The sequence below is a fragment of the Panicum virgatum genome, chromosome 5K (assembly GCF_016808335.1).
Source record: "Panicum virgatum strain AP13 chromosome 5K, P.virgatum_v5, whole genome shotgun sequence".
In the NCBI taxonomy this organism is placed as follows: domain Eukaryota; kingdom Viridiplantae; phylum Streptophyta; class Magnoliopsida; order Poales; family Poaceae; genus Panicum; species Panicum virgatum.
This window is the reverse complement of record NC_053140.1, coordinates 56,630,676-56,651,647: the sequence shown is the minus strand read 5'-3', so window position 1 is coordinate 56,651,647 and position 20,972 is coordinate 56,630,676. Positions and strand designations below refer to the sequence as shown.

Below are 20,972 nucleotides of genomic sequence, written 5' to 3'. Positions count from 1 at the left end.
ATGTGTAGCTCCAAAAATTGTGAGACTTGTTTTGTTAGATTCCTCTAGCTTAGATCTACTTAGGAAAAATATTGTTTTGCATGTTACTTTGCTGTAGATTTATCTATTGTTTTATCTTGCAAAAGTGAGTTTATTGCTTGGTTATTTGTGTACTGCTAGAAAAATGCTAAACCAAATTTTGTTAGACTCCTTGTGAGGTGTAGTTTTCAGTGGTGCAGCTTATTCATGTGTTTCCTTGCTGTTGGTTAGGGTTTCATTTCGATTTCGTGCTTGCTGTCCAAAATATAGTTTATTGTGGAACTTTTTGCAGGAAAGTGATAAAATGGCAAAACCAGTTTTGTTAGCCTTGTGTTCCTGCCTAGTTCCTAGGATAATTTTTCTTGGATTTGTTTAGTTTAGGTTGCATGTCTTTCCTGATTTATCTTGTTTTGATTAGCTGAAAATTGTTCTATTTATGATTTCTTATAGGAAAATGCTTTTGCTGTGCAACCAATTTTCATGGGTTCTTTGCATAGTCCTCTGCATGCTCAAATTGTTTCATGATTTATCCTTGTTGTTTAGTTCATTTCTTAACTCTTGCATCGCATTCATGCATTTTAGTGACCGGACCGTCGGAGAACGAACCCGTGGAACCCGCCGAGCCCGTCGAGCCTGAACCCGGAGCCCCGTTCGTGGTCGAGTCGGAAGTTAACCCAGGCAAGCAGCTAAGCATGATTCCTTGCTCCTACTTAATCTGAGTTAGTTATCCCACCAGGTAATGTTGGGTTATTTATAGTATGTATGTATTGCATTCTTATACCTAATTTCCTGCATTATCTTCCTTGAATTGTTAACCATGTCCTTGTCACTAGTTAGTCAGTAATAACTTAATCTGACTAGATGCTTAGCCCGGCTTAGAGTACTTCTTTTGCTCGCTAGACAGGAATAGTCTGGAGGATCACACTTACTGGTTACCCTTGATCGCACTGGTTTGGTTTAGTGGTATGAGTTTGGTAGTATCGAGATTCGAGCGGAATAGTAGGGCCTAAAGAATGAAGTCACATGGGCATAGTCCGCTTGAATCGATTAAGGACCGAGTTGATGCCATCGGCCTTGAGCACCTTTCCGTGCTACCACATATCCAATATAATGGAACGGATGAGCCAAATACCTTCTTCGACTTGATCATTGGGGCCCGGTCCCAGATGCGTGGCCATCGGGCTATGCAGGGAGGCTTAGCAGGTCCCCGAGTGGAGCTATGTGTAGGAAAATTTAGAGATGTCCTCGGTGGAACTAAGTCTCCACGCGCAAGCTGGGCGTACCCTCAACGGTTGAGCCTGGTTGGGAACGGTTGACGTGAGTACCCCCTTGCCCGGCGTGATCGGTTGGGTGAGTCGCATGGTTCTCGCGTCGTGTGGGTAAAGTAGTACACCCTTGCAAGGTTATAACCAATTCGAATTGCCGCGCTCTCGGATATGAGCAAGCTCTTGGTTCGTCGAATTCTTCATAGAGAGTTTCGGTTTTATTGGCTTTAGTTTCATGTCATGTTGAGGATCTGTTATGTATATTGTGTTACTCTCTTAATCAACTAAAATTCTGGGGGTTGGACAAGATTAATTAAGTTTGCTAGGTGATAGTCTAGGCAGCTTATGCTTATGCAATAAATACTTAAACTTAAAGCTTTTCCTTGAGCCTTTGCATGATCCTTGTTTATTTAATCGCGTAAGTCTTGCGGAGTACCTTTTGTACTCAGGGTGCTTTCTAAACCTAGTTGCAGGTGAGCCAGAAGTGGTGTTCGGCCATTTCTACCCCGCTGATCCAAATGCGGGGGAAGAGTAGGCTGTTGCTGCTGTGGTGATGTCCTTGAGCAAGGCATCATCATCTTAAGTAAGTTTTATCATAGCTGAGCTTCGGGAGAGCATGTATTTTCAATAAGCTCTAAATCTCTGTTTAATATGACTCGCGTGAGCCCAAGGCTTGTAAAGTGAAGCTTGAAACCCACCTATATTGAACTTGTAATATTAAGTCTCGAACTCTGGTTTTATATAACTGCTCTTTGTGGATTGTTGGCTATGTATTCGATTGTATACGGTATGTGCATATGCTGATCCTGGGCGTATGTTGGAGCACATACCGGGACTACCGGATTTGGTATTATTTTGAATGAATGACGTGTCGGTTATTCGTGTCTCTAGATGTGGGATAACACGTGGCTCGCTCTACGGCAAGCACGTGTTAACTCTCATCTGGGTGATAATGACCGGCGGTTCGTTTAAAATAGTATCAAATTGGGCGGTTCTCACACATTTGGTCAAAACTATATAAAAACAGTAGAGGCTAGAGCAATGGTCGATCAGAGCACTCGTGATCCTAGCCATTTGGAGTTAGAGCAACAAACTGTGGTGGAGGCGGGAGACTTTTGCATAGTACATCATCAAGCACGCACAAAAGCATTCCCCACGAGTGAAGATATTTGATGATGTGCATTGCCCGGCAAACTGAAGAGAATGCATGATGTGCCACCAGGTCTGATCTGGAGATGGACGGTTGGAGATGCCTACTCGGTGTGTTCGGGAGGAAATCATATCTGCCCCGTTCCGTTCTGTGGCTCGATAGGGACGCGACGCCAAAGCTTTTGCGTCTTTCTAGCTCCTAACTCTAGATCTCTCGTGGTTTTTAAGCCATCCCTGATAACAACAGCCTCGTCCATCACTCGGTCATCTCCTAGAAAGCAACAATACTATCTTTGACGCCTGTAGGTACCTGTCCATGCATTGCCTTGCGGCCAACTAATAGTTGTCCCTTTCCTTTCGCGATGATTATAGGGGAATGTACCAAAAGAATGTATGGTCAGGTATATGGCGCTAGAATATTAATTTATTTACTAACACAGGAAATATATAGACATGGGTAATTATCCACCAAATCGTTATTTTCCATATTGTTATAAATGCATATTTCCAGTATGAAATGGTGAGAGTACTCCAGTGGATTCTTGTCTTAATCGGGACGGAGCAAAGAAGTTAAATTCACAAGAAATTTAGTTTCGTTGGAGTGATTAGAGAAAATCCTAAATCAAGAAGGATGGAATGTCCTTGTCTAATCTGCCCAGAGTTCCCAGATTATAGTATCAATGTGGGGGCTATGGTCTGGCTTTTAGCAGGCGGGAGAAGAGGTGCTTCACTATTGAACGAAGTACACAGCATTGCTATATGCGCCTTTAGTTCATCCAGAAATTCAGTGACATCTTTGTATCACCTAGCATGCATTTGCAGTCTTGTGATTTTCTCCAGAAATGTGTCAGGATATATCCTTTTCATGCAGGCAGTGATTCTCACTATACCCTCTTTTAGAGGCATGAACTGTACGTAGTAATTGGTGTACGTAAACGTGGAAGTATAGTATTTGTATTTCCCATGAAGAAGACAACTCTTGAGCACTGTTATCTTACGTCCGATGTTCCTCTTCCCCAGTTTGGTTTGGTTGTTCTTGTTCTAATCATTTGGCTACCTACTTCATCGCAAGTGGAATCTTTTCTTATGTTGGCGTATTTCCCCTCTGAACAAGGGAGGAATCAAGTCTGGCCCATGCCAGTATCGTCTGCCGTATCCGTGATTCTGTGTCCTAGATTTACTTCCCCGGTCAGTCTGGCTGTGTCTGTTGACTGGTTGAGGTTGACTGACCTGGAAGAAGGGTGCCAAAGTAATTTTGCACTTTAGGGGGACAGTCTCCTACTCCCTAATTATACCTAAATCAATGTGCTGAATGTTAGCTATGCAGCCCTGCAGGGCAAAGCCTTAATTTGAACACTTTGAATATCTGAACCATTTTATTTTTGCTGACGAGCAGAAATCTGAAATCATGATAGTTCCCCTTTCGGTGGTTTCTAATATCTTGTTTCTTGGCATCCAAGTAAGAAATGAAATCCTGGTTTGGTTTAATCTATTCTTGTCTACCTTAGTTTTTGCGTTCCTTGCTCGATATTTTGCGTGATTCAACTATAGTTGCTAGTATGCCTCGCTCGCACCATCTTCCTGCTTGCTAACGTGATTAGCGTAGTAGATTGTTTTTCTTTGAAGGAAACGAGGCTTGAATTGGCCATTTTCCAACTATCCCGTGTCATGTCGCCTTGCAACCGGTGAATAGGCCTGCCGACTGGTGTGGAATAGCGGAATAGGTTGTCAGCTCGTGTGCCCTACTGCGTGCGCAGCATTTCGGATCCCACTCTCCGTGTGTTCAACCTTTTCTGGTAGGGCGATATTGGGCGGTGGCAGTGATGTTGGAAACAAAACGCTGGGTTGTTCTTTCCTCTGGAAGAAAATGCTGCCTTCATCGCATTTTTCTATTGGTAGAGCGTTGAATTCTGCTAAACTTCTGCATAGCCTCTGAGGCTGACAGTCTGAATGCTCGTGTTTGTGTATCATTGGCGGCTAAACTTTCTGCGCCCTTTTTTCCAATTATTTTTTTTGAAAACATTTTTTTTTTCAATTATCCAAACCCCTACCACTGCAAGCAGCCGATGCAGCGGTGGATAGACTAGGTCCGGCCGGCCCTAGAACCCGTCAACGTCTGGTCCACGCAATCCTCGAACGTGTGCCGTCCTGCCGCGTTGCCCATAGTTTACGAGCAGTTTCCGGTAGCTGATGGAGTCGGATGAACAATGGAATAAGCCCCGACACGTCACACGGAACAAAAATTCCTCAATATTCTAGGGCACATCCATGTGGTTTTCTTTGTTTCTTTTTTTTCTTTTTGGAATAGGAAGAGGCATCCATGAGGTTTTGTACGCTCAGCTCGCGTAGAAGTCGGGGTCGTAGTAGTAGCATCTCTTGCCTTGCATCAGCGTCTGCGGGTGGGCCAGGGTCAATAATGCTGGAAATAATTGGCGCGACGCACACCCGACTGGGGTCTGGGCCTCTGGGGCGAGGCTGTCCCACGTGAGTGGACAGGGTGTCCCCCCCGCGAGGAACGCGACGAGCTGTAAAGCGGGCCCGCCCGCGGCCATCGGGGTCCCCCCACTTGTGCCCAAAAAGGCACCGTCCACTGCGGCACTGCCTCCTCCCTGCCCCGGCGGCACGTGCGGCCCAGGTACGGCCCGCGTGCTCTCCCACTGTGGCTGAGCTCGAGCTGGGTGGAGTGGGCCCTCCCCCTCTCAAGAGGAAATTTACCTGCACACCCTGCGGCCGTGGACTCCTCTGGGTAATTCTTCTTCCTCCCAAAGGAGGAAACGACAGCCGTGGTAACTGACCGACCGTGCTAACAGCTGGGTTTTTGTAAGGACGGGGAAGTAAATTCCAACGTTCTGTGTGGGACTTTCATTGGACTTGCTTGCGCGGTTGCGCCTGATGGTGCACTTGAAGTTGAGCTGGAGAGTGGAGACTGGAGACGGCTGCCTGGAGGAGGCGGCCTTGAGCAGAGGCGAGCAAAGTGCAAAGCGACCAACACGGCGATCAGCTGGTGGCGGGTGGCAGGGTGGGTGCTGCGCAGCAATTTCTGATACGGCGCCAGTGCGGAGCGGGCCCCGCCGCCGGTCAAATCATTGCGGGTGTGCGGATCTCGAGGCATGTGGCGTGGGCCAGGCCCGCAGATTCTGAGGCTGCCGCGGCACGGGAGCGAGGCGTTCCTTCAAACTTTTTAAATTTTTCGTCACATCGAAATTACAGCGAAATATTAAATATATTAAATAACATATATATGAAATATTAAATATGGATAAATAAAATAATTTATTATACAATTTGAATTTATGTTTCGAAATGAATTTTTTAAGTCTAGTTAACTCATGGTAGAATAATATTTACCATAAATAAATAAAACGTGCTTTTCAGTTTTAATTTTCACAAACTTTTCACATCTAAGGGCCCGTTTAGTTACCAAAAATTTTCACCTCTCCTTTGAACACATGTATGAAGCACTAAATGTAATTAAATAACAAAATTAATTACACAGTTTGGATGTACACGACGAGACGAATCTTTTGAGCCTAATTAGTGCATGATTATCCATAAATGCTACAGTAATTCACATGTGCTAATGATGCGGTTAAAGGCCTCAAAAGATTCGTCTCGCGGTTTTCAAGTGAATTCTGAAATTAGTTTTTTTATTAGTGTTCGAAAAGCCTTCCCAACATCTGGTCAAATATTGACGTGACACCCCAAAATTTTTTTGTTTGCCACCTAAACGCCCCCTAAACACAGCCCGAGTGGAGGCCGCCGCTGCAAGCCTGGCCTGCAGCAGAGCGGCTGGCCGCCACCAACGAAAATTTTGTTCTCGTACGGCGCCACAGCCAGCGGTTCGTTACCTAACGAGATCCGGGTATCTACCGGACTACCCTGAGTCGTTAAACTTTCCGACGAATTCCGTCCGGTAAACCGAAATATATTCCGTTTCCGGTAGTAGTCCGGAAATGAAATTCCGGAAATTTTCCGTTTTAAATTTGAAAAATTCAAAAAAAATTGTAAAAAATTGGGGGGAAATATGATAAAAAACTAGGTGTTTTTATAAGCAAATAGGACTGGAACACACAAATCTAAGATCATTTGATAGGCTAAAATTGCATTTTAGTTGAAAAACAAGGTTATTTGTAGTCTAATGAGATAAGATTTATAGCTTTTGAGTATCCGTACTATTAAAGGGTTGAAATAATATACTTTTTGAGTGGAATGAGAGGTCTCTTTTATTTCTCCTTGCACTTTCATCATATCTTTGTTACTTATTAAGTACTACGTGATAGACATTGTTTATTAGATTGAACTTGGGCTTTCATATGCACTATGCAATTTATGTATTGTAAACTTATATTATGGTCTATGGATTGTAACTATGTACTTATGTTATTGTGATAAATTTAGTTTTCATGCGTTTTATTTGTGATTTCATGTGACAATATGCATTTGTTATGAATAATTTATGTGTAATATATTTAATATGTATTGTACATCGCAATATACAAAAGATGCAAATAATATTCTATCAAAGTATTTAATTCTTCATATATTTGGAGTATTTTCTAGTCAAAAAATACTTTTTTTCACCGAAAAGTCCGGAATTCCGCCGGAAAGTAGCGGAATTCCGCCGGAAAGTAGCGGAATTCCGCCGAAAAGTAGTGGAATTCCGCCTGGAATTTCCGGAATTCCATTTTTCAAATTTGAATTCACCTTCTGTTCGGAAAACACAGAATTCGGCAGAATTTCGTCCGAAATTCCGATACCGGACAAGACCGGGATTTGTGTTGAAAACGAAAAGGTAATCCCTACCCTGACGTGGCGCGCATTCCGGGCGCCACCGCCCGCAGCCGACGGTGGCCGCCGCGGCGCTGGCCGGCAACGAGGAAATAACGGCCAAGGCCGCAGCTGTGGCGCGTCAGAGGGCTGCAGCTAACTCGCTGGCATCGAAGAATACGCAGGCCGGTTTGCAACTTCCTCTGCATTGCTCCGACTATTAGATGAGGGAGCACTCTATTACAAATTTAGGTTGCATTTGAACTATTACTTTTGTCAGAAAATTTGTCTTTTTTGTAACTTCCAGAGGAGGACGAATTTGACCCTGAAATTGTATATATAGATGAAATAGGTTGAGATGCACATTCAAGATTTTTTTCAGAATTTTTTAAGACTTTTTTAATTGGATTGCACGATGATTGCACCATAAGCTTGATTGCACAGGATATGATATGTCTCCCCCTGACTGGCAGGGAGGTAACTAACGCTGAGTACGTCTGTAACCATGAGGACAAACGCATGGATCCATGCGTATAACTAACGCTGAGTACGTCTGTAACCATGAGGACAAACGCATGGATCCATGCGTATGATTCCATCCCTGAGAGTGTGAGACCCTGACCCCATCCGTGATCCGTCCTAACCGACGACCAACCTGATCATCTCGATCCGTCAGCTGCTGGCCCGGACCTAAGCAAACAGCCAGTTCCAGGGAAGCACACACCGCATCGAACACGACAGCTCAGAGACCCGCCCCATCCCCCCGCCACCACGCCGTGGCATCGCGTGAACGAGAGCCATCGATGGCTCCACTTGGGCGCCCGTCACCAGCAGTGCCCCGGCTCGGAGCATCTTGCGTCCCGGATGGGCAACCGCGAAAGATCAACAAACAACCACCACTTTTTTTCCCCTTCCCCCCACGGCGGCGCCAAACAAAAATGGGCTCACGACCGTATGGCTGCCTGCATTGCCAACCAGCGGTGGCATTGGTCAAGGCCACAGGGTGTGCGCATGGCAGGAGGTGCAGCATGCCTGGCTGTCATGACTGCTGTGCTGAGAGGTTGCGTAGACAAAACAAGATTAAAGGGTGTTTTGCCATGGCCGCATGGCAGGAAATGTTTGGTTACTCCTGAAGATGCTCACACAAACAACCAACAGCGGCATGGACACAAGTCCCGAGCACTGTGTCAAAGGAAGGAGTGTAGTAAAAAAATAGTCGGTGGCAGCTGGCTCCAACCGTGTTTGACCAGCACCAGCCGCCGGGAAGATGACAGCCCAGCCCAGCACTGCACTGTCACTCATCGGCAGCTCCACCGGTCGGGGCAGCAGCTGCCGCCCGCAGCGGAGGAACATGCAGGTAAAAGCGTCAGCAGCACACCTCACACTTCCAGTCTGCAGCCCGTGCTCCGCTGTGCTCCCTCCGAGCTACAGTACATGCTACAGAGACTTTCAGCGGCAACATCGATCATCAGGGCTCTGTTCATCTCCATCCTCCTGGCCGTTCATCTCCATGGGCCCGTGACGTCGCTGCAGCCACGGGCATTGAAGGCGAAGGCCCGGTCAGGTCACGAGTGCGTGTGACGGACGCCCGGGTAGGGGTAAAGGCGGTGCCCGTTCCTCTGAAAACGGGGGGGCGGGCTGAAACGGCCCGTCCTTTCGCTTTGCCTGCTTTCACCCGGCCGGGGAGAGACCAGAGATTCAGAGAGAGAGAGAGAGAGAGATGAGATGAAGATGCTAATCCTATGTGCACAAGCAATTTGACTATGACGCCGCGAAGATAACCACACGCCCACAACGATTTAGTGCTAATCGTAGTTGCAGGCTTGCTTCAGCATGAGCGGCTACGATGATGATAGTACGAGTCGAGCGGCAAAAGGAAAGACAGCGAGCATGCTCCTTTTCTTTTTTTTCTTTCTCTGTCTTTTCCAGGGAAAGACGAGCTGCTGCCGGTGCTAGTGCAGCAAAGTGGATTCCGATCTCCTGTCGGGGTCGTAGGCCATTAGACCCCTACTAGGGTTTATTGTTTTCTTTCCATTTCTTAATGTAAAGAGATATTTTTCTACCACCGTTCTTGGCTGGGTGTGAGAGGGTTGGAAGTTGGAACTTGATTGATCGCCATCCGTCAACCACCGCTGCCTAACTCCAACCACTTCATTCCAAAAGAAAGATTGACTGCTTTACGGGCCTGCTGGTCCGCAAATGGGCCAAGAAACCTATACTAAGCATCACGATGGCCCAACAAGTACTCTTGTATATTTTTGAAATTCCAAGTCCACACAGCAAAAGTGATGTTTTTTCTCTTCCTTCTTCCCCCCTTCTCTGTATTTCCTATCAGCTGACTTTGGCCATCACTCATCTTAGCATTGCTTATCACATTAATCGAAGAGGAATTTCGGAGCATTGCTTGTAACTTTCTAAACGTACGCCATCGTGTTTGCTGGTACACTGTGAAGTGTCCTAACTAAGATTTTTTTTTTGCGAGGTCCTAACTAAGATTAGGTAAAGCGAGAGTCTGAAAAGAGGTTGCGATGCATAAGGAGTCAAGGACACACGCTGTCCTAGCTTCTGCCAATGCTCGACAGACCACGGCCGGTTCCATCCATAATTTCATATCAATGTTTCAGTATATCCCTGATTCTATTGTCCTGTTACTGTTTGGAACTGTGCGTCTCTGTTCCTGCAGAGCATTGCAAATGTACCGTAAGACATGCTGATCGAGAGCGGCAGCAGCTCCATGCGACCAGGCACATGACTGTCCGCTCTGTTCTGTTGGCTGTGGCTGGTGCTGATTTGCCGTGAGAGAAAAGTACTGCTGGCTGTCTGGTGGCTGGTGCTGATTTGGTGTGAAAGAAAAAAAATACTTCTACTAGTTGCCAGCAGAAAAGTACCTCTGCAAGAACGCATGAAGCTATTGCTTTCAAAAAACTTTAGCAATCGCCATACAAAAAAAAAACTGTACTCGTACAAATAATTACGGCCAGAAGTAATTAGTGTATTACCAGAGTAACAGACAGCCAGACATGCCTATCTCCATATACTGTTTACAACATCTCTGTTTCTGGAGTTTACGCGTAAAGGCATCTATTTGGATTTTGATCAATGACCGTACGATCCTTGTCATGCATGAACTTGTAGATTTCCTGCATTTCGCAAGAACTGAGTTTCTAGATCATGCATGACTTAAAACGCTACAATCTTTTACAAATTCTCGATGTGATAGCTGATAAGCAAACATAAAAGAATGCATTCTCTTGAGTCTTGATTCATCGCGTAAGGCACCTGAAGCCTTTGCACACCCCCATCCACACGGCGAACAGCACCAGGCACACCACCACGTCCACGCCGATCACGACCACCGCGTGGCGCCACCACGAGCGCCACCGCGCCCGCGCGCTCTCCCCACCCGGCTGCAAGGCGCGACGTTGCGCTCCAGCCCGCTGGTGCTCCTCGTCCTTCTCGCCGCCGGCGTCCGCGGCGCCATAGGCGTGGGCGGCGCCAGCTCCCGCGGCGAGGCTCCGGGAAGCGCCGCCGAGTCCCCCGCGCCGGAACTCGCCCCCGCCGCCGCGGCCCGCAGCTGCTGCTCGAACTGCCGTGCGACGTGGGCCACGGCCTCGTCGCGCAGGCGCTTCCTGGGCGCGGCGTCGCACGCGTCGCGGACGCGCTCCAGGAACCGGACCACCTCGGCGGCGCCCGGCGTCGGGTCCGCGGCGGCGAAGTACGTGCGGCCGTCGCCGGCCGAGAGGAACGCGAACGTCCTCGCCCCGGCGACGGTGTGGTGGTGCCACTGGTGGTGCTCGGGCGCGTGGTCGAGGCAGAGCGCGGCCAGCGCGAGGGCCGACTGGGCGTCGTCGCCGGCCGCGTTGGTGTGGAAGTAGGAGATGCTGCTCCTGTTGCCCCTCGACGTCGCGGCCACGCAGAAGAAGACATCGTCCGCGCCATCTTCCGCGCCGGTGACGTCGCCGCCGGCGGCCTCCTGCATCCCGGCGCTCTGCACCTCTACCGGCTCACGATGGGCGAGAGTTCTTGGCTCTGATCGGCGCGAGGTCGTACACGCTCAGTTGAGACACATGAACAGGTGTTCTTGTCAGCGCATGTGCCACTGTGTCATGGATTGGAACGAGGACGGGTTCAAATTCAAATCAATCCGACATCCGAGATGCAAAGGCTGCGCCTGCAGCTGCAAGGATGCAAAAGCTTGGAGGTGGAATTGTGGAAACGGTGCATAAGAAAGCTGCTGTAGCCTGCAGTTGCAGTACTTATGCAGGAATGATTTCGGCTGCACCGGAAGAAAGGACAGTTGATGATATGCGCTTTGGTGACCAAGGAATATACAAGAAGGGAAGGAAAGAAGCCCCAGGTGCTAGGTCAGTAGAGGAGCTGGGGTGGATCACAAGTAAACTTGCTTGAGAGGAATACCATTCTAACGCATGGCTTGTTGTGCGGTGCTGACCTTGAAGAAGCTTCTAAAAGGGGTCCAAAACGATGAGAGTGCCTGCCGTAAAATTCTTGTTTCGGGATAAGGTAATCTTGGGATAGGCGAGTCAGAAACAAGTGCCTCAGTGGTATGCACTCAATTGCCTCAGATCAACGTAGTAAGCCAGTAGGTTCGCAAAGGTAATGGAATGACATGGTTTATGAAGCAAAGATGATGAGACAAGTTGCATGCCATCACTTAGCACAAGCTTAGTTGGTGGTACGGTGGTAGTTCGGACAATGACCTTGTCACTTCCAGTATTACACAAAAGATGATAGGTGGAACTGCACTTGTAAAAGAAACTATCAGACTTGTCAAACATCAGAACTGGCAATATATTCAGGCACCAGTAGTACAGAATTTGCATAATCAATAAAATTAAGTAGGGGCCCCCTCCCCTCCCGACTTCCACCAAAAAAAGGCACCAGGCAATCTCATCTTTCCTCCTCACCTAACTTGTAAAATAAAGGCCAAAAGCCAACTAAGATCTTGCTAGCAGTGACTGATGACACCTCGACCTATAATAAGTGCCCAACAAGTGCCAAAAAAAACATGCATGACATTCCTACAACTGAGTTTTCTACCATTTGACTCACTTTTAATCTGAAATGTCAACACAAATACTAATACAGATGAAAATCGGGAATTTTCTGTTTCCACCAGTCCAGCCCAAAACGAGTTGATTCATTTATGTGGCTGGCACGAACACAATAGTGCACCTCACTCTCCTTTTGTGAATATCTGCTGGCTTCAGAGTTTTGAAATCAGAGTACACAACAGGATAGGGCTTTTGCCTTTAAGAAACATGGTAGCCTACTTCTGAAGATCTAGAAGAGATGATAACCATATTTACACGAATGAGCATGAGTACGATGTACTACAATCTAGACGTTCCTGAGATACTGAGGCATCAAGAAGCTATGTGGAACCTGGCTACTCTCTCAACATACATTCCTTGGTGCTAGTAGGATGTGTACATGATTGGGTGATTCGCAGCTCCTTGTGCAAAGGCATTCATAACAGGAGCAGGACCTCTATGGGCAATGTTCAGAACAGAACCAAATGCCTGCCTACTGTAATCATACATACCATTGCTTACCTGGCCATGGTTGTGCACCGGTCCGCCTGATAAAGCTAGTCATAAGTGCAAACAAATGATGATCAGGTTTAGATTAACAACGACCTATATGTCTGGCACATGTACTAACAGGCTGAGGAAAGGATCTCACCTTGAGGGTGAACACCATGTGGATAAGGAGTGTGACAGAAGCCAAAACCTGCAATCCTGCTGTTTACCACTGGATATGCTGACGTATGAAACACAGGCATATCACTACAACGCGTGAATTGAGTCTGTTTTGGTAACGGTATAGGATTGAGCTTAGGCATTACTGAGTTATTGCCATTCGAAGACGGTATAGGGTTGAGCTTAGGCATTACTGGGTGTTTGCCATCTGAAGAGGGTTTGTCATGACCAGCAATCTGTGAAAAGTATTAAGAAAATATATATATGAGCCTGCTTATATATGAACAAATTAAGACCACTAAGCATATTTTCAAAAAGAAAATGGAAGTTTGCGAGGAACTCAGAGAAATTTTAATGTTTCAGCAGATAGTGCAACTTATAACTCAAAAGCAGCTATAACTGTCCTACAGCTAGGTAAAACACAGTGATCCTGTGAGCACACTTTTACCATTGTAGATTAATAAAATAGTGTGCCTGGATAGAATATTATAAAATGAAAACCTACCACGAATTTAAGTGCTTTATCATTGATCCGAACAAGTCCTGAAAAAAGTTTAACAGCATACTGGGCAATTTCCTCAGTTTCATACTCGCAAAAGCATAACCTTTGAGACGGCTATTCTCCTTGTCAAAGGGTATATGCAGGTCTATTACAGGACCTGCCTGAATAAGAATCTCATACAGGGTTCTTTCAGATACCTTTTCATCCAAGTTACCTAATGAAAGGAAAACAGATGTATTAATCGAAAACATATAGTTACTTAAATCAAAACAACAGAATGCAGCTGCCTGGGAGGTCGAATACAAACTAGCTATAAATTGCTAATAAGTACCCCCCCCCCCCACACACACACACCAGACAAAAAAAAAACGTGAGACCAGTTTGAAACTCAACATCAATATCAGTTCCATATGTCCGTAGCATGCAAGTTTCAGTAATATGCATAACTCAAATGTCAATTGTCCATGGTTAAACCACACCAGTAAGCGAGTGAAGTTAATATTCTCTGCAGATTCTGATAGTTTGATCGCATAGACATTTGTCATCTGTAGTCAACTAGCAACCTAAGTGGATATAACAGCTCTTCCTATGGCATGAGCAGGAGCATTGCCACTTCATGTTCAGGGGTTGAAAAGTTTTAGAGCAATATCTCTGATACCACGTTGCACAGAGAACTACTAATAGTCTATGGACACGGTGACACTGCAAAATTGGGAATCTCCCTGCAGACAAATTACAAGCACAAAGGCCTGATGACTCAGCATAAGACGTGCGTAATCAGCAGCGCACCAGACATGATTAAATCACAAAACAACCTTCCGAAACGGATAGAAGCATTAACTACATGTAGCCCGCATCAACAGTATGAGCAGAGAACAACCAAATACGCACGAAACACAGAATCGCTCGAGAAATCTAATCCACCACATTTACGCAATCTCTCACTAGACACGCAAGCAATTCAATTCAATCACTATTAGAAGAATCCTAATAGTCCGAGAGTCCTACAGCCGAACGGTATCTCAAGGGGAACGGGATCCCTAGGGTGAAGAGAAGCTCTGACCTATGTAGACCGTGCGTCCCGTGTTCCTCGCCATGCAGGCGGAACCCCAGCGCGGGGGTGGGCTACGAGCACTCCTCGCGCGGCCGCGCCGCAATCAGCAGGATGCCGCCAACCGGAGGAGGGGAATCTGCGATGCCGCGCGACGGCACGAGCAAATCCGGTGGTGCTGGTGGCGGCGGCGGAAGCGGAAGAGGCGCGAGTTCGCCGGCTAAGGCGGCGGGGAGGGGCTGCGGCGGGCTATTTGTGGGACCTGGAGATCCGGGAGCAGGGTTAATAATCCGACCGGTCCGGTCAAACCGCCGCCCTCTGGTAGCGGTTTACCGAACCGATTTGACTGGAAGTCATTGAAAACCGGTTGAATTCAAATTCAAATTCAAAATCGCATGTGTAATCGGTTTGGATCGGTTTACCGGCCGGTTTGAATTCAAATTCAAAATCGCATGTGTAATCGATTTAGAACGGTATACCGGCCGGTTTGACCGGTTTTTCAAGTGGGTCTTAATGGACCGTCTAATTTTTTCTTTTCTTTTTTGATTTAACTTTAAATGCCCGAAAAGTATGTTAAACAAATAATTTTTTGAGAAAATTTGACACCATTAGATTTGCCGCACCTTGAAGTATTTTTAGAAATTTTTTGAGAATTTAAATTTTGAATTTAGACTGGTTTGGTACCGGCTTAATCCAGAACCGGGCCGGACTATCGGTAACCGGTAGATCGGTTCCCACCGTTTTTGTAAAGCGTGTCCGGGAGACGGCGCGGCCACCGATCCGACCCGGAGAGGAGGGAAAGAGTGGGGCCGGAATCGGCGTGGGCGGCCCCCGCGCGTCAGTTACTGTGTTAAATAAATCCTACACCTCGGGTCAACAGGTGGCTTTGTGGGGACACAAACAGCGGGCGGGAACCGCGTCGCTTTCGGGTGGTGGATGACGTGGCGGAGCATGCGTGGACGCACGGGATTGGCTTATATGCGTGGCGAGCGCTCCGTGTGCCAACCGCAAACACTCGGTTTTGGATGTTTAGTTCCAAACGCAAAAAAATTTGGATGTCTCGTCGTGTGTTTGATCAGATGTCGGGAGGGTTTTTTGAATATTAATTAAAAAACTAATTTCAGAACTTACTTGGAAACTACGAGACGAATCTTTTGAGGTCTTTGACCGCAGCATTAGCACATGCGGTTACTGTAGCACTTATGGCTAATCATGCACTAATTAGGCTTAAAAGATTCGTCTCGTCGTGTACATCCAAACTGTGTAATTAGTTTTGTTATTTAATTATATTTAGTGCTTCATACATGTGTTTAAAGGGGAAGTGAAAATTTTTGGGTGAAAATTTTTGGTAAGTAAACGGCCCCTAAGTACGTGTTACTCAAACCGTTGCAGTACGCCGCGTGCGGCCTACGCCAAGAATGTAAACTTGCTAAGATTTCAAATTTCAAATCCGAGTATAATTGTCAAGATTTACCGAATCAGTTTACAAGTGAAAGATGCTATGCAAAAGGAAGGACGCTTAGTCACTTACCGCTTGGAATTAACTAAATCCTTCGAATCCACATCTTGTCATGTGTATTCATATCTTTTTGTATGATTCACATTCATATTCCCCAAATGACTAATTACAAGCTTTCACAAAAGAATAATAACATTTAAGGTATAATCTGAAACATATCGATGTGTATCAAAAACGTCGACCGTAAAATTACTATGGAGGAGTGTGCTGCAAAAATTGATTTGAACTGTCCTCATAATCTATAATTAGGCCAATTCAGTGGCCCCACATAGAGAGTTAAATAGTTGATTGAGGATTTGAATTTTGAAAACGAAGGAAGAAGGTTCCAAATGTTGGAGAGCCTAAACAACTCGAACAATCCAAGCGATCGAGAGGATCCACCTCAGCACAGGCTGGAAGGACAGGTTGCACGACTCACACAGTGCGAACGGGAAGACGAAGCCGACAAGATCTCGCGCTGAGCAGCACAAAAGCGCCTCCCTCTTCCTCGCCCCCTGATGGAGCTCCTCCGGCCGTTTGAAAACCCCCCACCCCCCGCCCGGCGCCACGCGGCCCCGCCCCGCGCCTCCTCGCGCCGGACGCCGCGGCTCTGATACCCGACCGTTGGGCCGGCCGGATTCCTTCGCCCCTGACGCGCGGGCGGGCGCGGATGTGAGGGGAGGCAGGGAGGGGGAAGGGAAGGAAGGAATGCAGAGGTCGCGGAGAGCCCTTCTGCGGAGGACGGCGGCGGCGCAGGAGCAGAGCGCGGGGGCGGAGGCCGCCGCTAACGGGAGGAGGAGGCGGTTGTATGGCTTCTCCGCCTCGCTCGTCGTCGCCTCGTGGGTCGCCGTGCTCCTCCTCCACACCCTCGTCGGGCACGGCGACGGCCAGCGAGGTATACCCAACTGCCCTCTTCTCACCGTCTCTACGGTTTCTCAATCCTTCTTGAAGAGTCAGCCGCGTGGCTGCGTTGCGTGTTGGTGATCGTCAGACGCAAACCATGGCTCCGGTTGTTCGGTGGAGCCGACCGAACTTCGCAGCCGGATCGAATTCCGTCAAAACTTGGTAGATCCGGATGCCTTGTTACACTCTTTCTGAACACATGTCGATGGTTGCTAGACTAAGTGATGAAATCTCCACGCCCTTTGTGTCATCAAGTTGCTAGTTTCTCTTGTATCTTAAAAGAATGGGATTACATGGGTGTTGTTTGATTTCTGCAGATGGAGGGGGCTCTGCTGTCGCGCTTACTGTTGTCGAGCCTACCATGAATGAAGGTTCTGTTGATACTGTTGTACAGGGGGGACATGGGGAGAATTTGGCTGTGCCTGGTGATACTTGTGTTAGTACTGACGAAAACGTTGTGCTTTCAGAGGAGACACTGATGCAAGCAGATCAGTTGTTTTCCGATGATGAGGTGCAGAGTGAGAACACTGAAGCTCTAACCAGAGATAGTCAGTTTGAGCTTTCAGGAGATCAGGGTGGGACTGGGAGTCTTCCTCAGACAGATGTTGGTTCTGGAGTTCAACCGGGGGCGAAGGTGGAGAGTGAAGCTTTGCTGAGGCCATCGAGATTACCACGGGTTGTCCCTCCTGGCCTTGATGAATTCAAGACCAGAGCAATAGCTGAAAGGGGACCTGGTGTTTCTAGTCAACCCGGAAATGTGATCCACCGGAGGGAGCCTAGTGGGAAGTTGTATAATTATGCCGCAGCATCTAAAGGGGCTAAGGTCCTAGATTTCAATAAGGAGGCTAAGGGTGCCTCCAACATCCTAGACAAAGACAAAGACAAGTATCTTCGCAATCCTTGCTCAGCAGAGGGAAAATTTGTCATCATAGAGCTTTCTGAAGAAACGTTAGTAGATACAATTGCAATTGCAAATTTTGAGCACTATTCTTCAAATCCGAAAGAATTTGAATTGCAAAGCAGTCTGACATATCCCACCGAGAAATGGGAAACACTTGGAAGATTCACTGTTGCAAATGCCAAACATGCTCAGAATTTCACCTTTCCTGAGCCAAAGTGGGCTAGATATTTGAAGCTGAACTTGCTAAGCCACTATGGTTCTGAGTTCTACTGTACTCTCAGTATGCTTGAAGTGTATGGAATGGATGCTGTAGAAAAGATGTTGGAGAACTTGATTCCAGTTGAGAACAAGAAAACTGAACCTGAGGACAAAACCAAGGAGCCAGTTGAGCAAATGCCTTTGAAGGAGCCTACTGGAGGAAAAGTATCTGCACAGGAACCCCTCGATGAAGATGAGTTTGAAATAGAAGATGATAAATCAAAAGGCGATTCACCAAAGAATGGTGCTAATGATCAAATTTCCGAGACAAGGACACTTCAGGCTGGCAGGATTCCTGGAGATACAGTTCTTAAGGTGTTAATGCAGAAAGTTCAATCTCTTGATGTGAGCTTCTCTGTCTTGGAGAGGTATCTAGAGGAGTTGAACAGCAGATATGGGCAAATATTTAAGGATATTGATGCTGATATTGATAACAAAGATGCTTTGTTAGAGAAGGTCAAACAGGAGTTGAAAAATCTTGAGAGCAGTAAAGATAGCATTGTATGTATTTTTCTTAGTTTAATTTTCCTTAAGTCATTTTTACCTGACAAATCTGTTTCTAAAGATATTTCTTGGTTTCAGGCGAATGACATTGAAGGGATCCTCTCATGGAAGCAAGTCGCTTCCTCGCAACTAAACCAGCTGGTCCTGGATAATGCTTTACTCAGGTCTGTTGGTCTTCCTTTTGCTTTTCCTCTATAGCCATCTTTCAGTTCATGGTGTAGCAACTTGAGTTGCTTCAGTGTGTCTTCATCAAATAACTTGGTACGTTTCTAGCTTTGCTAATCGTGCTGTCATGTCTCTGCAGATCGGAATTTGAAATATTTCAGCAAAAGCAGATTGACATGGAGAACAGGAGTCTTGTTGTTATATTCCTCAGTTTTGTTTTCGCTTGCTTAGCTCTTGCTAAGCTGTCTATAGGTCTGATGTCCAAATTTTGTAGATTCTATAACTTAGAAAGGTTCCATAATGTAAGATCCGGATGGCTCGTGTTGCTGCTGAGCAGTTGCATCATAGCCTCCATTTTGATAATACAGTAATACAAGCATTCAACTCCCAAAAGTTGCGGCTGTACATTGTAATTACATGAGATTTCTGATTCAAAATCAACTATGCTACCTCTTTCAAATATCAGCTATCCGAAGCCATCAGCAATCTCAGCTTTGAGGTCATTTTAAAGCAGCAGCAAACTACTCGAACTAGATTATTTTGTCCTGGTTTCAACTGGTCCAGGGGAATGTAGAAGCAAATCTACCTGGAAAGCATGTGCAGACTGCTGGAGGCTGGAGCAGTGTACTTCTTTATTTATTTTGAGGAACCAAGGCATGGTCCCCATATGGGCTTCCATGTTATCATATATGATTGGCATGGAGGGATGGGGTAAATATACTAGTATCCTCTCTCCATGAGCATTGTGCAGTGCATGTTCTTGATCCGGCTCCATGTCTCGTGCACATGGCCTCAACACTGGATTTGCTTACAAGGCAGTGTTCCGTTGGTTTCCAGCGAGAAAGGCATCATTGATGACTTAAGTTAGCAGTGAAGTCAATGCCTACAATATTCCACTACAGGGGCTGAAATTTGCTCCTGTACACAGCTGCAGCTCTCTAAGTTTGTTGAGAGTTGAGAGGATGGTGGTTTTCGGTGGGTTGCTGTGGGTTTCTCGTTGCTTCCTTTTTTTTCCTGACGGCGACTAGTGTAAACAAATTCGGAAGAGGCCATCCATGATGGTTGACAAATTATTTCATAAGTGTAGAAGACGTGAGCTGCATCTAAAATACTGTATTGGGATCACTGGTCCGCTGATTAGGTGCCTAGAATCCAGCTGCTTGGCTTTGGCTTTGGCTGAGCATGTTTTTTGTTTGCATGAAGCTGCTTGCATCACATCGCCTTGATTGATACTCCACCATTCGGTTCGGTGACCACAGGACTGGACATTCCATTGTGCCAGGTGTCAACCTCAGACCCTCAGGCCTCAATAAAGCAATCGTTGATATTGGGTTCCAACCTTGTCGTCCAATTGATGTACTGGCTTTTGTTCTATGCTTTACTTGTATTAGCAATAAAGAATGCTTGGGTTTGGAAAAATACTAGTCTGCCAAGTGTGGTATCATGATTCATTCATAGTTTCAAACCCGTACGGGACTCGTTTCTTGGTTCCGAATTGACCGGTAGGTCGGAGATGCGCCTATGATGCGGAGATTCAGGAGCACGGATCAAAATATTCAAAAACTCTTTGGCTTATCTTCGTTGACGGCAAGCCTGCAGCTGCCATGTGGCTTTTCCACTACCTGCAAAAAATTCGAGCCAGGCTTTTTTTTAAAAAAAAACATTCGAGCCAGCCTTTCGGCGCTCGGCCCATCTGTGCTCGAAATGGGGCCCACTTGTCAGCCCATAGAGGTTTGATTTTGGCACCGGTGTTTGCTGGGGAAATTAGGCCCACGGTTCCTCTGCAGAGAATACTCTTTCGTTCTAAATGTATCAGCGACGAGCAATCAGGCCATCAGCTAATTGTCCTTTTCTAATCTCAAAAGAAAAAGCTAATTGTCCTTTCCAATACATACAAAAATCCGCCAGGAATTTTAAACCGGATACCGGAGAGATTACCGGGTTAGTGGAGTAACTGGTAATTCGTGATTATTAGTGGACACGTAGCTTTCCCTTGCTACCGCGCTACGTTGGCGTGTACGTCTCCTTGAGCCGGCACGTCGGCCGCGCCCCCCTCCCTCAATCATCGCTGCCACCCCGCATCCGGCGCGGTGCCCCAGCCAAGCTGGTGCGGCGACGCACGCGACGCGAAGGTGGCCGGTCGGCGAAGTTGCGCACTCCAAGCAACGCCGCCGAGACAGTCTTTTCGACAGGCGCGTCGCCATCAGATTTTTCAGTCCACCGAATTCAGGCGCGGGGGCACCAGCAGCAACGGAGGACCCGACCGGAGTT

General features: G+C 46.8%; 2 protein-coding genes and 1 pseudogene across 3 annotated transcripts; 1 reads left to right on the top strand and 2 right to left on the bottom strand.

The window, feature by feature from the left end:
* Window positions 1-10,170: 10,170 nt before the first annotated feature.
* On the bottom strand, window positions 10,171-11,411 carry LOC120708845. The gene has a single exon (XM_039994267.1). It carries the CDS (start codon window positions 11,176-11,178, stop codon window positions 10,546-10,548), a length of 633 nt encoding a protein of 210 aa, XP_039850201.1. The 5' UTR covers window positions 11,179-11,411; the 3' UTR covers window positions 10,171-10,545.
* LOC120708846 lies at window positions 11,187-14,741 on the bottom strand (annotated as a pseudogene).
* A 1,700-nt stretch (window positions 14,742-16,441) lies between these two features.
* LOC120708844 (SUN domain-containing protein 4-like) lies at window positions 16,442-19,180 on the top strand. Of its 2 annotated transcripts, XM_039994266.1 has the most exons (5): window positions 16,442-16,865; window positions 17,191-17,244; window positions 17,341-18,533; window positions 18,615-18,700; window positions 18,841-19,180. In XM_039994266.1, the coding sequence occupies exons 1-5, from the start codon at window positions 16,679-16,681 to the stop codon at window positions 19,070-19,072; spliced, it is 1,752 nt and encodes a 583-aa protein (XP_039850200.1). In that variant the 5' UTR covers window positions 16,442-16,678; the 3' UTR covers window positions 19,073-19,180. The 2 variants fall into 2 exon arrangements, with proteins under 2 accessions (XP_039850200.1, XP_039850199.1); XM_039994265.1 differs by having other exon boundaries at window positions 17,191-18,533.
* The last annotated feature ends 1,792 nt before the right edge of the window (window positions 19,181-20,972 follow it).

Coding starts and splice junctions, on each gene's coding strand:
- LOC120708845 (XM_039994267.1), bottom strand. CDS start 11,178: ATGCAGGAGGCCGCCGGCGGCGACGTCACCGGCGCGGAAGATGGCGCG.
- LOC120708844 (XM_039994265.1), top strand. CDS start 16,679: ATGCAGAGGTCGCGGAGAGCCCTTCTGCGGAGGACGGCGGCGGCGCAG. Junction 16,866..17,190: donor GCACGGCGACGGCCAGCGAG/GTATACCCAACT, acceptor TGATTTCTGCAG/ATGGAGGGGGCTCTGCTGTC. Junction 18,534..18,614: donor AGAGCAGTAAAGATAGCATT/GTATGTATTTTT, acceptor TCTTGGTTTCAG/GCGAATGACATTGAAGGGAT.